The 16,787-nt window shown below is 40.6% G+C and overlaps 1 protein-coding gene across 2 annotated transcripts in view; it reads right to left on the bottom strand.

The window, feature by feature from the left end:
- RARS2 (arginyl-tRNA synthetase 2, mitochondrial) overlaps positions 1-16,787 on the bottom strand; it is an 82,171-nt gene that overhangs the window by 39,109 nt on the left and 26,275 nt on the right. For both annotated transcript variants that reach the window (XM_081250411.1, XM_081250410.1), the window contains 2 exons: positions 6,481-6,583; positions 5,003-5,086 (listed from right to left, as the gene is read on the bottom strand). In XM_081250411.1, coding sequence (XP_081106537.1) covers positions 5,003-5,086; positions 6,481-6,583 — 187 coding nt within the window. The remainder of the gene's footprint in view (positions 1-5,002; positions 5,087-6,480; positions 6,584-16,787) is intronic.

Here is a 16,787-nt window from a genome sequence, read left to right on the forward strand (position 1 = left end):
AAGATCTACCCTTTTCCCTCAACCTCCAGAACCAATCACCTGTTAATCACCGAGCCCTGCTCATGCTGTCTCCTAAATATTATAATTTTCCCCTCTGCCCTGGTTTAGACCGTCATCATCTGTCAGCTACACCACTACAAAAACAACTACAACAAAACAATAGCACTTAACTATCTTCTTATATAATATACATATTTAATCAGGTCTATGTTCTGTTTAAAGCCTTCAATGATTCCCTACCACTTAAGAGATTTTACCAGTTTCTCGATTTTTACTTTACATGCATATCATTTTTAGTTTTAATTTTGAGGAAACTGATTTGTTGAAAGGCACATTGTAATATCCATAAAAATCACAAGTTAGAAGTGCTCGTTTTTATTGATGACATATAACTATTAAAATGAAATTTCTTAAGTGTAAGAAATACCAAAAAATCATGTGTGCCACCTGTGGTACACATAACACACCATGGAAAATAATGACAGAGGAAAAAGCTGAAACTCTTATGTAGAGCATGTAAGGTCCTTCATACTGTGTAATTTCATATCCTCCCCCATGCCATCCTATGTGGAAATCATACTCAGTCACCTCCTGATTTCCAGACAATGCCATGTTTTTGACTGTACTCTGTCCCAAACTGTCCCCTCTGCCTGGAATATCTGCCCTTGTATCTCCCAAGTATATTCTTTATCTTCATCCCAATTCAAGGTTACCTCCTGTCTCCTTGAGACAGATTTACTTTGAGGGAGTGGGGAAAAAAAAATTTACATGTACCTTTCTTTACACCAGGATTGCGTCTTATACATGCCCTCATTATATGACTCATCCCACTGTCTACCCATCACACATTACACTGTGATATTTTTTATGCTTTGCTTTTTTAGATCATAAGCTCCTTGAGGGCAAGATACATGCCATTTTGTCTTCAGATTTCAGTAATGCAGTCCCTGGCAAATAATAAGCAGGAAGTTTATTGAATTAGTGGGCACAAAGAATGTCAGTGAGCTAGTAAAGTTCTCTGATATTTTAATAGAGTAAGTTAGAGGCCCATCTATTCACCAATATGTATGTTTAAAGGTAAGAGGTACTCAGTAATGTAAATGTAGGTACATAAAGAATCTATAACCAGAAATTAAATCTTTCAAAGGTTTCACTTTTTGGAATGCTTTAGCAAATTAACGAATATTCCAATTGGCAGGTGCTTTCTGTTTATCCACCACCATTATATTTTCTGTGGATGATTCTGTCATTTTATCTAATTCTTTATTGGTCAATATATATTTTTAATTTATTTTATATATTTATCTTTGGCTGCATTGGGTCTTCAGTGCTGTGCACAGGCTTTCTCTAGTTGCGGCGAGCGGGGGCTACTCTTCGTTGCAGTGCACGGGCTTCTCATTGCGGTAGCTTCTCTTGTTGAGGAGCACAGGCTCTAGGTCATGTGGGCTTCAGTAGTTGTGGGACACAGGCTCAGTAGTTGTGGCTCACAGGCTCTAGAGCACAGGCTCAGTAGTTGTGCTGCATGGGCTTAGCTGCTCCGTAGCATGTGGGATCTTCTGGGACCAGGGCTCGAACCCGTGTCCCCTGCATTGGCAGGTGGACTCTTAACCACTGCGCCACCACGGAAGTCCCTCGTCAGCATTTCTTGACAGCTCTCAAAAGAACTTCTAAGGAACCTACCACTACTTGATTGGTCGGTTCCTTACTCAATAGCTGAAAAGTGCTTAGTCATTCATTCTTTCCATGTGTTCAGCTAACCACCTATGACTTGAATGCATCCACTGCCTACTGACATAAACTCAATTAATGAAATAATGAGCAGAGTTAGAGCCACTTAAAACAGTATCTCTCTTTTTTTTCCCCTTAAGTTTTGGTAGAGCATGCATAGTTGAATTTGGCAAATAAAAATGCATGTGTGCATGTGAAATAAAAAATTGTATTATCAGGCTTCCCTGGTGGCGCAGTGGTTGAGAGTCCACCTGCTGTTGCAGGGGACACAGGTTCGTGCCCCGGTCCGGGAAGATCCCACATGCCGTGGAGCGGGTGGGGCCGTGAGCCATGGCCACTGAGCCTGCGCGTCCAGAGCCTGTGCTCTGCAATGGGAGAGGCCACAACAGTGAGAGGCCCACGTACTAAAAAAAAAAAAAAAAAAAAAAAAAAAAATTGTATTATCCACTGTGTATTTCTAAGGCACACCTAAAAAACAGGATTTTGTTTGCCTTTTTCCTATTTGGTTAAACTCATATTTTCTCTTTTTTCTCCCCATAAACTGAATTAACTATTATTCAAAGTTAGTTCCTCCTGAAAGTCACCTATAGACTACTGTCAGGCAGAAGTTTGGTACCAAAGTGATAGTTCTTCACAATAAGTTCTTCTAGTTTTGAAAAATGTATTATCTAGTCTCAGAGATTTGGCAGTTCCTACTACATTTAATTTCACATTTTAGCCTCCTACCTTTGATGATGATTTATATGAAGACATTATAAGCCATTATTAGTGATCCAAACCTAAGCTAACATTTAATCATCTCTGGTGCTGCCAGTGCTAGTAATTCAATTACAATGCATGAACAGATACATTTTATGCAAGACTAAGTTTGTACATGTGGAAACAATGATAATTCATAATTCTCTGCTTGAGGAGTAAGTTTTGGACATAGATCATTGGCTACATGTGAATCTCAATAATTTTAACATGGAAAAAAGAAGTTTTATAATGGTCCTAAGAAGGGTTGAATTTTCTTGATATGATCTGAAAACTTCAGACATGCAAATGAACATTGTTTAAGGCCTGAAAATAATGGAGCCAGGTGTAGAAGAAATTAAGCTTTGAGCAGATATTATTAAAAAATTATAACACAGGTACATTCAATACTCCCTTTTTCAGACTATGGGTGTTCACTGCTCTAGGATGTATCTTTACTGTGACACTGAGCAGGCTACTGTAAGCAATCTACTTGTTCCTTTAAAGAAAGTCACACTAATATCCAGATCCTCAAAGCTACAAGGAAGGGAGGGTTTCCATTGTGAGAAACAGTAGCTGGACCTCAAAGCCCTAACTCTTTCCCTCCATTGTCAATTGAGAAGGATTTGGGAATATATTTAATAAGTGAGCTAGTGGGCATCCTTAAACAGATAAAATCTCCTAGTTAATTAATTGTAATAAAGCATGAAAATTCATGGCCATTGAAATTTTAAATTATTAACTATGCCTTGCCTTGAAATATAAACTGTATTTCTTTCAGCTAAGCTGGCTATAAAGGCAAACTCCATCTACCGTAGCCCATTTTCCCATAGTAAAATTGCCTATCAAATGGACTAAAGTTTGGAAGGCATGTTGGCAAGTTCGATTTCTCCTTCCATAAACACTGAGACAGCAACTGGAAGAAAGAGTCACTTATTTAAAAATGGTACATTAGGGGCTTCCCTGGTGGCGCAGTGGTTGAGAATCTGCCTGCCAATGTAGAGGACACGGGTTCGAGCCCTGGTCTGGGAAGATCCCACACGCCGCAGAGCAACTAGGCCCATGAGCCGCAACTACTGAGCCTGCGCGTCTGGAGCTTGTGCTCCACAAGAGAGGCCGCGATAGTGAGAGGCCCACGCACCGCGATGAAGAGTGGCCCCCGCTTGCCACAACTAGAGAAAGCCCTCCCACAGAAACGAAGACCCAACACAGCCAAAAATAAATAAATAAATATTTAAAAAACGGTACATTAGATTCACTGGTTTGCTAAGTTGACACGAAATGTTATCAAGAGCCCAAGTTGTAGACACTTTTTAAAAAGCTCAAAACAAATTTTTCTTGTCCTTGTGACTGATTTTGGTTTAACAAGTTTGTCTTGAAGTAACAGTGAAAAAAAGATAAAAGAGTTCAAAGATCTAGAGACAAGCATGAAACACTAACTCCCCTTCAGAAGAATTATAGGGCTGATGGGTAAATGTCTGTAAACTATGTAACCTTGGGAAGAAACTATATTATTAGAAATTCTGGTTTTACAGTTATTTTCAGTTCAAGACCATAGCATATACTAAATCTGACCAATCCAACACTGGTGTGTATTTCTTTTTTTAAATTAATAGACCAAACCATGCATTATGATAAATTTTAAAGTTCAATTGAGATAAAAACTCAACAAATGGTCTCATATCCAGGATTACTTGTCCTCCATGGGCTCACTCAAGGGAGACCCAATTCCTCTATGAGGTTTCCCCAACTCCTTCAGGTCATCCAGATTTTACCATCTCTGATGTTTCTTATGCTTATTGTATCAATCACATTTTAAAAAATTGTTTTATTAAAAGAACTGTCTTATGGTTTCTCTTATATAAATCTTATGCTTCCAATAGATTATAGGCTACCAGAGAGTGAAACCAGCAGTATCTTTCTTGTATTCAATATGGAGTCCATTAATTCATTTAACAATAGTTATCTTGCACCTACTGCATGCCTGGCACTGCGCTAGGAACCGGGGATGTGAGAAAAACAGATGCTATAAGCCCTAATGGAAATTAGAGTTTAAAGAGCAATAGGCATTAATCAAATTGGGAATTCCCTGGCGGTCCAGTGGTTAGAGTTCTGCACTTCCACTGCAGGGGGCACAGGTTTGATCCTTGGTCAGGGAATTAAGATCCTGCTTGCTGCATGGCACAGCCAGGAAAAAAAAAAAAAAGAATAAATAAAATAAATAAAAAATTAATTAAAAAATAAAGTTATAGAAAAAAGATGTAAAATAGCAACTACACTAAGTTTTGCAAAGGAGACATATACAGTGTTATGAGCGTATATGAATGAAGGGGTCAGAAAGGCACTGCTAGGGAACATCAAGATCTGTAGAATAAGCAGATTTAACTTGGGGTGGCCCTCCAGGCAGAGGGATCAGAATGTGCAAAGATTCTGAGGCAAGAAGAGGCACAATAAGTTTTAAGAACTGGAGGGAAACCACTGTAGCTGAAGCAGAGGGAATGAGTGAAGGTGCAACAGCTGCAACATAACCCATTCTTACCTTTGTTAATAGTTCTCTGTTTATTTTGAAATTTACAGTCCCTGGACCAGTGCTGATTTCACTCACCACTGTGTCGCATTTTAGCTGAAAAGATAACAAATCAAGTAAAACAGGCATGTTATGAAACAGGCTTAATGAGCTTTGGAGTTCTAATCCTATCAGATTGGCTCCCAAGGGCAGCAGGTGGGTCCTCTCTCACAGTCATTGTGTCTGGACCTCGGCCTTAGCCCGTCTCCCCAGTTCCGTCATTCTATTTGCATTTACACGTTTTCTTCTTTTCCAGGCTAGAATGCTACTCTGTATTCGAAGTCTCTGTCTTCCACTTTCCCATTCTCTCACTTCAAATTCTCTTTCTAACGTGGAAAAAGGGAGCATCACTTTACCCCCACCCTATGTACCTTGACATGCAATGAATTCTTTTTATTTCATCCGCCTTGCATGAGAGTGACAGAACATGACATTCTGTCAGGGCATCCGCTAGAACAACTCACACCCACACATAAAATGTAAATAATTTAAATGCTTGGTCTTCAGTGGATACGCTTTACATTTTTAACCAACTACATGTTCAAAGCACCCGAGATACCCATGAAGCGTGAAGAAATACCTGCTGTCACTGAGGAGCCACTAGCCTTTATTTTTGAGAACTCACAGGAGGAGGAGGAAATAAATCTTGTAATTAGGATAATTTTATTCCTGGTATACTTCCTGATAAAAATCTGGGGTAATTTTTGTGGTCAAATAAACATTTACTTAGCTACCAAAGCTCCTCTATCATATTCATTCTTTAAGTGTTTTTTTCTATGAAAGTGACTTTCATTGTTTGGGCTCTTCAGTGTGCCCATGCCCTCTTCTGTGTCACATGTAATAACCTTATTTTAAAAAAAAACTTCCCCCCAAACCTGCTTTTCTGAAGGTATTACACTAACAATTTAGATGTGGTCATTCACCACAATCCTTTCAATTCCTCTTTTAGATACGGAACCCATCAGAGAAATTAGAAATGGAAGAGGTTTGTTAAATCATCTAACCACTTCTTCTCTGCAATCATGATTCTATTTACATCTAATCATTTCTTCTCATATTTTAATGTTCATCTTCCCAGAAACTTATTTTAAAAATTGCAACCCACTGCTCTAATTTATCAAGCGTGTTCTCCTAAATTCAGAAGTCCATCCAGCTTCAATCTGTAAATTTAATTAACACTTCAGTCTTCCTGTAAGTAGTTAATCAAAAACTTGAATAATGTCAGCTCAAGAGGAATGTTTTATACCTGATTTCAAAAACCATCCTAACCTTATAGTATGCAGCTAAAATAAATTTAAATTATACTTTTCAAGGTGCCTTGAAAAAAACCGCTATTAAATTCATTATTATGGCTGAGATAGCCTGCAGAGATAGCTTGCAGAGTAGTTTTTCCTTTGAAATACTACATTTATCATAATGTCAAAAAGAGATAATAGTGCTAAAGTACCTACCTTCTCTGCCAGTCTCATGGTTTGAAGTTGAATATCAGGTCTTGAATGGTCATTGTTGTTTTCCAATAGAGAATCCACAGAGAGCTGAAAGTCAGCTACTTCTCTAAAGACAGACATTGAAACAGGAAAAGGCTGTTACCTTAAAAACATTACTAGTGTAACAAACAAACAAATGAAAAAGACTAATTACTGTGTTCTCTACATTGACACAATTTTATCAGAAGGAATTACACTTTCAAAATATAAAGCAATCAGAAATATCATCACCTTGTACCGATTCAGAACTGTATCTTGCATCACCTTACAAAACTCTTCCGCTTCCGTTACCTAGTTGTGGCTTTATGATATCTCTGTGGGAGAGGCAGGGCAACCACCTTATTTGATGGATGTGAAAAATGATGTCTGGCAAGTTCAATGTCTCCCCTAAAAATCCCCCTGCAACTAATAAGGAGACTCAGTATAAAGCTCAAGTCTCGACTGCTTCTATCAGTACAAATCTTCTTCCACTATTCCACATGCTTCCTTCATTCAAGTCCCTTTACTGACCTTCAAATGACCAAAGCACACTTTTTTTTTTGCGGTACGCGGGCCTCTCACTGCTGTGGCCTCTCCCGTTGTGGAGCACAGGCTCCGGACGCGCAGGCTCAGCGGCCATGGCTCACGGGCCCAGCTGCTCCGCAGCATGTGGGATCTTCCCGGACCGGGGCACGAACCCGGGTCCCCTGCATTGGCAGGCGGACTCTCAACCACTGCGCCACCAGGGAAGCCCCAAAGCACAATTTTTAAAAAATGTTATAATCTGAGTTTCAACATGAGAGGAAGAATATTCTTCTTAACACTGAGTAGTTCCTTAAGGAGACAGACAGTGCTGTTCTGTTTTCATTGGGCTGGTGATGAAACAATGCAAAAACAAAGAAACCAAGAAAGAAACAAAGCAACCGATTAGTGAAAACAATCGTTTGCTTAAGAAGAGCAGTTATCTCTAGGAAAGGATGGTAGGGAGTGGAATCAAAGAAGTATATACAGGTGGCTTCAATGGTATCTATAATGTTTGATTTCTGAAAACAAAAATTCGGAAAAAAATTCAGACCTGACATATTCGAAAGTGAGCATGAGTGTTCATTACATTATTCGCTATAAATTTTCTGTAGTTTGAAATCTTCTAGGTATAAAAATAATTTTAATTAATATACAAACATCCACATAATTTCCAACACTGAACATCCTCTGATGTTTAATAATGAACTAGAGAATGAGACTTTATGGGCAGGATAAGTGGGTTGAACCATTATCTGTCTAGCCCATCTGTAATGCAAAATAGAGGAGCACAAATCACTTCCTTCTTACCACTCTTGAAATTCAGGCTCATGTCTAAAAAATTCTGTGTGGCTTCTGATCACATTAAAGAATCTAGTCAACAATGACCATTAAGGGCTTCCCTGGTGGCACAGTGGTTGAGAATCTGCCTGCTAATGCAGGGGACACGGGTTCAAGCCCTGGTCTGGGAAGATCCCACATGCCACGGAGCAACTAGGCCCGTGAGCCACAACTACTGAGCCTGAGCGTCTGGAGCCTGTGCTCCGCAACGAGAGGCCGCGACAGTGAGAGGCCCGCGCACCGCAACGAAGAGTGGCCCCCGCTTGCCACAACTAGAGAAAGCCCTCACACAGAAACGAAGACTCAACACATTAAAAAAAATAATAATAATGACCATTAAGAATTTTCCTGAGCCTTGAGAAGTGACCAGGGCGGCAGAGTAGGAAGACCCTGAGCTTCCTTCCTTCCACATGCACACCAAAATTGCAGCGATTTACAGAGCAGCTATCCATGAAATCCACCTGAAGACAAGGAGAAACTATCTCCTACCGCTAAGGAAGGAACCACAGAGAGACTAGTAAGAGGGGCAGAGATGTGGTAGAGTCAAGACCCACAAACGGGAGGATAATTACAATTACAGAGGTTTTCTCCAAGGAGCAAAGCCCCACACTGGGCTCCCCAGCCTGGGGGTCTACACTGGGAAGGTGAGCCTGCAGCATTCTGGTTTTGAAAGCCGGTGGGGCTTACTTTCAGGAGAGCCAGAGGACTGTAGGAAATATAAACTCCACTCTTAAAGGGTGCACACAAAATTTCACAAGCTCTAAGACCAGGGCAAAAGCATAACTCGAAAGGAGCATGTGTCAGACCCACCTGCAGATCTTGGAGAGCCTCCCAAAGAGCAGGAGGCACATGGAGCTCTCCCTGGGTACAGAGACGCTGACAGCAGCCAATTCAGGGAGCTCATCTCATCAGGACACTGGTGCTGGTACGTGCCATTTTGAAACCCTCCCTCTAGCTTATTAGTGCTGGGACCCAGTTTCATGCACCAGCCAGTCCTCACCACCTCTGGGATACCCCAGGCCAGGGACCTGGCCCCACCTACCAGTGGGCTAACACTAGCCCAGGGATCCCCAAGCTGCCAGAGGTGGTCATAGGACCCTCTTTACCCACTGGGGTGGACACCAGCCCTGGGACTCCCTAGGCCCTGCAGCAAGAGACACAGCTTCACCCACTAGTGGGCCAGCATTAGACTCTGGACCCACTGGGACACATCCCCACCCAAAAGAACACTGACATCACCTCCAGGATAGCTTGGGCACCTCAGCCAGCCATGTCAGGATATGACCACACTCACCAGTGGGCCATCACCAGCCCTGTCAAGAATCAACCCTGCCCACCAGGAGGCCACCACCAGCCCCGGGACCACCCAACACCATGGCCCTATCCATCAGCAAGCTAACACTAGCTCTGGGACTCTGAGCCCTGAAGCCAGCCACCCCAGGACTTAGCTCCCCACCAGAGGGCCAGCACCAGCCCCAGGATCCCCTGCAGCTCTGTAGCCAGTCGCCTTCTGACCCAGCTCTGCCCACCTGCTGGCCTGCACCAGGCCCTGGACTCCCCTGGCAACACAGCCAGCCACACCAGGACCCAGCCCTCCTGACCAGCCTGTCAGCACCAATAATTGGACGCATCAGGCCAAGCAGCTAGCTGGGCAGGGACACAGCCCCACCAGCTGAAGGTCAGACGTTTCAGGATCTCCGGAGCCACCAGCTGCCCTGGGACTTGGCCCTGCCCACCAGTGAGCAGGCACTAGCTCTGGAACCTACTGGGCCTTGGCCCAGCCCCAGTGGGCTGACACCGACACTGGGACCACTAGGGCCTTGCAGCTACAGATGCCAGGACCTGGCTCTGCCCACCAATGGGCCAGCACTAGCCCTAGGACCCACTGGGGCTCTGTAGCCAGTTGCCTGGCGACCGGGCCCCAGCCATTTATTGGCTGGCACCAGGACCTGGACTCCCCTGGCCATGAACTCCACTGCACCAGGATCTGGCCCCACCTACCAGTGACTGGCAGCCTTCACACAAGGCAGGGCCTGGCAACCCACTGCCCTACCCACAAAAGAGCCAGGCCTACTTGCATGCCCACAGTAGTCAGCCTGCCACAATAGAAAGACCCAAAAAGCCCACACAGGGGACACCTCTAAAGCATATGACTCTAGTGACCAGAGGGGAGCATGCTGCTAGGACCCATATGAAGTTTTCTACATAGGGTCACTTGTCTAGAATAGGAAATGTAACCAACCTACCAAATACATAGAAATAAAAACAGAATTAGACAAAATGAGGTCTCAGAGAAATACATTCCAAATGAAGGAACAAGATAAAACCCCAGAAGAAGAACTGAGTTAAGTGGAGATAAGCAATCTACCCAATAAAGAGTTTAAGGTAATGATCACAAAGATGCTTGGGAGAATGGATGAACAGAGGGAGAAGTTTTAAACAAACAGAAGATATAAAGTAGAATCAAACAGAGCTAAAGCATACAACAACTGAAATAAAAATACACTACAAGAAATTAATAGTAGATTAGATGATACAGAGGACGGATCAGTGAATTGGAAGAGCAGTGGAAACTACTCCTCTATGGGCTGAAAAGAAGGGAGTGGATGATATATTTACAGCAACAAAAGGGAAAAAAAAAACCCCTACAACCAAGAATACTGTATCTAACAAGGCTTTCATTCAGATTTGAAGGAGAGATCAAAAGTTTTACAGACAAGCAAAAGCTAAGAGTTCAGCACCATGAAACCAGCTTTAAAAGAAATGTTAATGGGATGGAAGAATTTTGTTAAAATGACCATACTACCCAAGACAATCTACAGATGCAATGCAATCCTTATCAAAATATCAATGGCATTTTCCATAGAAAAAGAATAATTCCAAAACCTGTACAGAAACACAAAAGACCCAGAATAGCCAAAATAATCTTAAGAACAACAAGCTGAAGTATAACACTCCCTGATTTCAAACTATGCTACAAATCTACAGTAATCAAAACAGTATGGTACTGGCACAAAAACAGACATATAGGGACTCCCTTGGAGGCACAGTAGTTAAGAATCTGCCTGCCAATGCAGGGGACACAGGTTCGAGCCCTGGTCCGGGAAGATCCCACATGCTGCAGAGCAACTAAGCCCGTGTGCCACAACTACTGAGCCTGTGCTCTAGAGCCCGCAAGCCACAACTACCGAAGCCCATGTGCCTAGAGCCCATGCTCTGCAACAAGAGAAGCCACCACAATGAGAAGCCCACACACTGAAACAAAGAGTAGCCCCTGCTCACCGCAACCAGAGAAAGCCTGTGCGCAGCAACAAAGACCCAACACAGCCAAAAATAAATAAATAAAAAACAAACGAAAAAACAGACATATAGATCAATGGAACAGACCAGAGAGCCCAGAAATAAACCAACATTTATATGGGCAACTCATCTACAACAAAGGAGGAAGAATATACAATCGAGAAAAGACAGCCTCTTCAATAAATGGTGCTGGGAAACTGGACATTTACATGCAAAAGAATCAAACTGGACTACTCTCTCACACCATGCACAAAAAAGAAATTCAAAAATGGATTAAAGACTTAAATGTAAGACCTGAAACAATAAAACTTGTAGAGGAAAACATAGGCAGTACATTCTTTGACACTGGTCTTAATAATATTTTTTTTGCATATGTCTCCTCAGGCAAGGGAAGCAAAGCAAAGATAAACCAATGGGACCTAATCAATCTAAAAAGCTACTGCACAGCAAAGGAAACTATCACCAAAATGCAAATCACCTACTAAATGGGAGCAGATATTTGCAAACAATATATCCAACAAGGGGTCAATATCCAAAATATACAAAGAACTCATACAACTCAACATCAAATAAACAAACAACCCAATTAAAAAACGGGCAGGGTTCCAGGATTGACATTTTTCCAAAGAAGACATACAGATGGCCAACAGGCACATGAAAAGTTGCTCTACATCACTAACTCTCAGGCAAATGCAGATCCAAATCACAATGAGGTATCATTCCTACCTGTCAGAATTGCTATTATCAAAAAGACAACAAATAATAAGTGTTGGCAAGGATGTGGAGAAAACGGAACTGTTGTTGGGAATGTAAATTGGTGCTGCTACTACGTAAAATAGTATGGAGATTCCTCAAAAAATTAAAACTAAGCTACAATATAGTCTATGAATTCCAAGTCTGGGTATTTATCCAAAGAAAATGAAAGCACTAATTTGAAAAGATATGTATACCCCTATGTTCACTGCAGCATTATTTACTATAGCCAAGATACAGAAGGAACCTCAGTGCCCATCAATACATGCGAATAAAGAAGATGTGGTATGTGTGTGTGTGTGCACACACACACACACACCACACTGCAATATTATTCAGCCATAAAAAGAATGCAGTCTTGCCATTTGCAGCAACATGGATGGACCTAGATGGTATTCTAAGTGAAATAAGTCAGACAGAGAAAGACAAATACTATATGATTTCACTTAATTGCAGACTCTAAAAAACAAAACAGATGAACAAACATAACCAAACAGAAATGGAATCATAGACACAGAGAACAAACAGGTGGTTGCCAGAGGGGAAGGGTGTAAGAGGAAGAGAGAAATGGGTGAGGAAGATTAAAAGGTACAAACTTTCAGTTACAAAATAAATGAGTCACAGGTATGAAATGTACAGTGTGGGGAATATAGTCAATAATTATGCACTGCCCTTGCATGGTGACCAATGACAACTAGACTTAACGTGATCATTCTGAAATGTACAGAAATTACTATGTTGTAGAAGATGAACAGTGTTGTAGGTCAATTATACTTCAAAAACAAACAAACAAGCAAACAAACTAACAGACTCCTAGAAAAAGATCAGATTTGTGGCTACCACAGGTGGGGGTTAGGGGGAGGGGGAATTAGATGAAGGTAGTCAAAAGGTACAAACTTCCAGTTATATGATAAATAAGTACTAGGGATATAATGTACAACATGACAAGGATAATTAACACTTGTATGTTAAGAGAGTAAATCCTGAGAGTTTTTATCACAAGGAAAAAATTTTTTTTCTCTATTTCTTTAATGTTGTCTATAGGAGAAGATGGATGTTCACTAACTTACTTTGGTCATCATTTCATGACAATATGTATGCCCAATCACCATGCTGTACACCTTAAACTCATACAGTGCTGTATGTCAATTATATCTCAATAAAACTGGGGCGGGGGAAGGATTCTCCTGCATCTTAGTCCGTTATCCAGCAGCCTAGTGTGGATTACACTTATCAACCCAAACTCATCTACTGACATTTGAGGTGTAACCAAAGACCCAAATTCAACTATTAATCAGTGTCTGTGTGCTCTTGGGCATGCTGCTTAATTTCTTTTGTAGCACAGTAAAATGGTGATGATAATGGCGCCTACTTAAGTTCTGGTAAAATAATCCTAGTTCTGATGTTAAATAAAAATGTTAATACAGTACCAAGCCATGGGGAATTATTCTGTCTGTAGTACTTCACTTACTGGATTGGTTGGCAAACCATTCTGTTTCTTTTCTAAGACTATTCTCTAATGATTACATAACAATTCAACTTTCTAAAGATTAACTGTAATTGTGGAAACTCATATAAGGTTTGAATATATTTATTCTTACCAAAGAACTGATAATTTAGTCAAGTATTTGTGCCAATAATGTGGGAAAATGAAGAAATTAGTTTAACTAAATAGGAATAACACAAAGATTAAAAAAAATAAAAACCATATAAAGTTAAAATAAGAGCTATAACAGCAATATTAATTGAAAATAAAGATTTGAATGTACCAAAGATTAAATAATGATTTGACATATAGCTAAGATGGTTTCTTTTTTTTTTTTAATTGAAGTATAGTTGATTTACAATGTGGTGTTAATTTTTGCTGTACAGCAAAGTGATTTAGTTACACATACATACATATATACATACATTCTTTCTGATATTCTTTTCCACTATGGTTTATCTCAGGATATTCAATATACTTCCCTGTGTGGGATACTTTATAAAAGGTTTAATATGACCATACACCTACAGGATGGCTCTCAAACATCCAGGAAAACCCAAACAGGTCACATGATTTTCTATAGATGGTTTAAAAAGTTAATAATACGAAGTATCCAAAATTTTATTTGAGACATAAATAATAAACTAATTCAATAAAAAAATTATCAATAAAATATTTTCAAGTAGTTCAATGGTATAAGGACAAATTTAAAAAATCATCCTTTGGGCTTCCCTGGTGGCGAGAGTCCGCCTGCCAATGCAGGGGACACGGGTTCGTGCCCTGGTCCGGGAAGATCCCACATGCCGCAGAGCGGCTGGGCCCGTGAGCCATGGCCGCTGGGCCTGCGTGTCCGGAGCCTGTGCTCCGCAACGGGAGAGGACACAGCGGTGAGAGGCCCGCGTACCGTGCAAAAAAAAAAAAAAAAAAAAAATCATCCTTTTAGGCCAATAATAATGATTAACACCAATTTATTAAACTAAGGATATTTAAAACACAAATTCTGAATTCTGTGCTGGGTTATTTGCTAATATGAAAGGACCCATAGAGAAGTAAATGCTTTAGGGAGGTGAGGGTAATCAACCAGACTTGATCCCAGTTTTCCCTTTTGGGAGATTTTAATTATACACCCACAAGAAACTTTTGCTTTATCTATTTGGTGAAGTAATTTTTTTTAAATTGAAGTACTGTAGAGTTGATTTACAATATTGTGTTAGTTGCAGGTGTGCAGCAGCGATTCAGTTACACACAGACACACACACACGTGTGTGTGTGTATGTATATCCTTTTTCAGATTCTTTTCCACTATAGGTTATTACAAGATTTTGAATATAGTTCCCTGTGCTATACAGTAAGTCCTTGTTGTTATCTATTTTATATATAGTAGTGTGTATCTGTTGATCCCAAACCCCTAATTTATCCCTCCCTCCCCCGCTTCCCCTTTGGTAATCATAAGCTTGTTTGCTGTGACTGTGAGTCTGTCTGTTTTGTAAATAAGTTCATTTGTATTTTTAGATTCCACATATAAGTGATATCATTTGATATTTGCCTTTCTCTGTCTGACTTACTTCACTTACTGTGGTAATCTCTAGGTCCATCCACGTTGCTGCAAATGGCAATATTTCTTTTTTATGGCCGAGTAATATTCTATTATGCACGCGTGCGTGCGCACACACACACACCCCATCTTCTTTATCCATTCCTCTGCTGATGGACACTTAGGTTGCCTCCATGTCTTGGCTATTGCAAACAGTGCTGCTATGAACATTGGGGGGCATGTATCCTTTTGAATCACAGTTTTTGTCTTTTCCGGATATATGCCCAGGAGTGGAATTGAGCGGTTTTTTTGTTTGTTTTTAAACAAACCTCCATACTGTTTTCCATAGTGGCTTTACCAATTTACATTCCCACCAATAGTGTAGGAGGGTTCCCTTTTCTCCACATCCTGGAGAGGCAATTCTTGAATGTGAACTATGTGAAAAGTCAGAACTGAAACAATCTAAATGTCCATCAACAGGGCCGAGTTAAGAGTAAGCCATTGTTAAAAAGTGGTATTTTCAAAGAAATGATGCCAAGAGAAAGGATTCAAAATCATACATACAGTTGTTTTATAGCTATGACTTTTTTAAGGCTGAAAGACATATTCAAAGAGAAAAGACAAAAGATATACCAAATTGCTAACATCAGTTGTCTTACTGTATGTAGTAAGAGTATTGGGGATTTTTTCTTATTCTTCTGTATTTTCCTGAATTTCCTGAAGGTTATGTTTTGCTTTCATGACAGAAAAACTAATTTTAAAAAATCCCTTTAAAATGACATAACATCTAGACTATGAAAAGCAGCTGTCAAAATAGTCCACTGTGAAGAAGGAGAGTGGGTAGGGGTGTAGACAACACAAAACTGGCCATGTGCTAATGATCGTGAGTGATGGGCACACAGGGGCTCACTAAACTATTCCCTCTACTTTCATATCGTTTATAATTTAAAAAATAAGTTTAAAAAGCAATAGCTACTTCCCCACTACTTCTGAGAAGTTGCTGTGGTTTCAGACTGAAATCCATAGATCTGAGAAGTACTGGCTGGTAACAAAGTTATGAATTCTGTCTACTACAAGCAGTATTAAACAGGAATTTCACCGCAGTTGAAAATACAGCTGGGACTTCCCTGGCAGTCCAGTGGCTAAGACTCTGCACGTCCACTGCAAGGGGGTGTGGGTTCAATTCCTGGTCAGGGAACTGAGATTCTGCATGTCGTGGCCAAAAAAAAAAAAAAAAAATTCAGCTGACCCTTTAACAACCGGGGGGAGTTAAGGGCACTGACCATCCGAGCAGTTGAAAATCCCAGTGTAATTTTACAGTCAGCCTTCCAAATCCACGGTTCTGTATCCACGGTTCAACCAACCATGGATCATGTAGTACCATAGTTCAGGCTAGCTGAAAAAATCCACGTATAACTGGACCCATGCAGTTTAAACCCATGTTGTTCAAGGGACAACTGTATAACTGAATTAGGAGACCTGAGCAAATGGATTCATATCACATTAAATAAACCAAATTACAAAAATAAAATTTCTTAATTCTCCTGGCATGTTATAACATTTTAGAATCAAGTTAGAAATATAGAACAGTTAGGCTTCTGACTTCCCTGGTGGTGCAGTTGGTTAAGAATCCACCTGCCATGAGGGAAGGGATGTGGGAACAGATGTATATGTATGACTGATTCACTTTGTTATAAAGCAGAAACTAATTTAAAAATTAAAAAAAAAAAAAAAAAAAAAAAGAATCCACCTGCCAATGCAGGGGACACGGGTTCGATCCCTGGTCGGGGAAGATCCCACATGCCGTGGAGCAACTAAGCCCTTGTGCCACAACTACTGAAGCTCACATGCCTAGAG

This window comes from Mesoplodon bidens, assembly GCF_964165515.1.
Source record: "Mesoplodon bidens genome assembly, chromosome: 12".
NCBI classification, from domain to species: Eukaryota; Metazoa; Chordata; class Mammalia; order Artiodactyla; family Ziphiidae; genus Mesoplodon; species Mesoplodon bidens.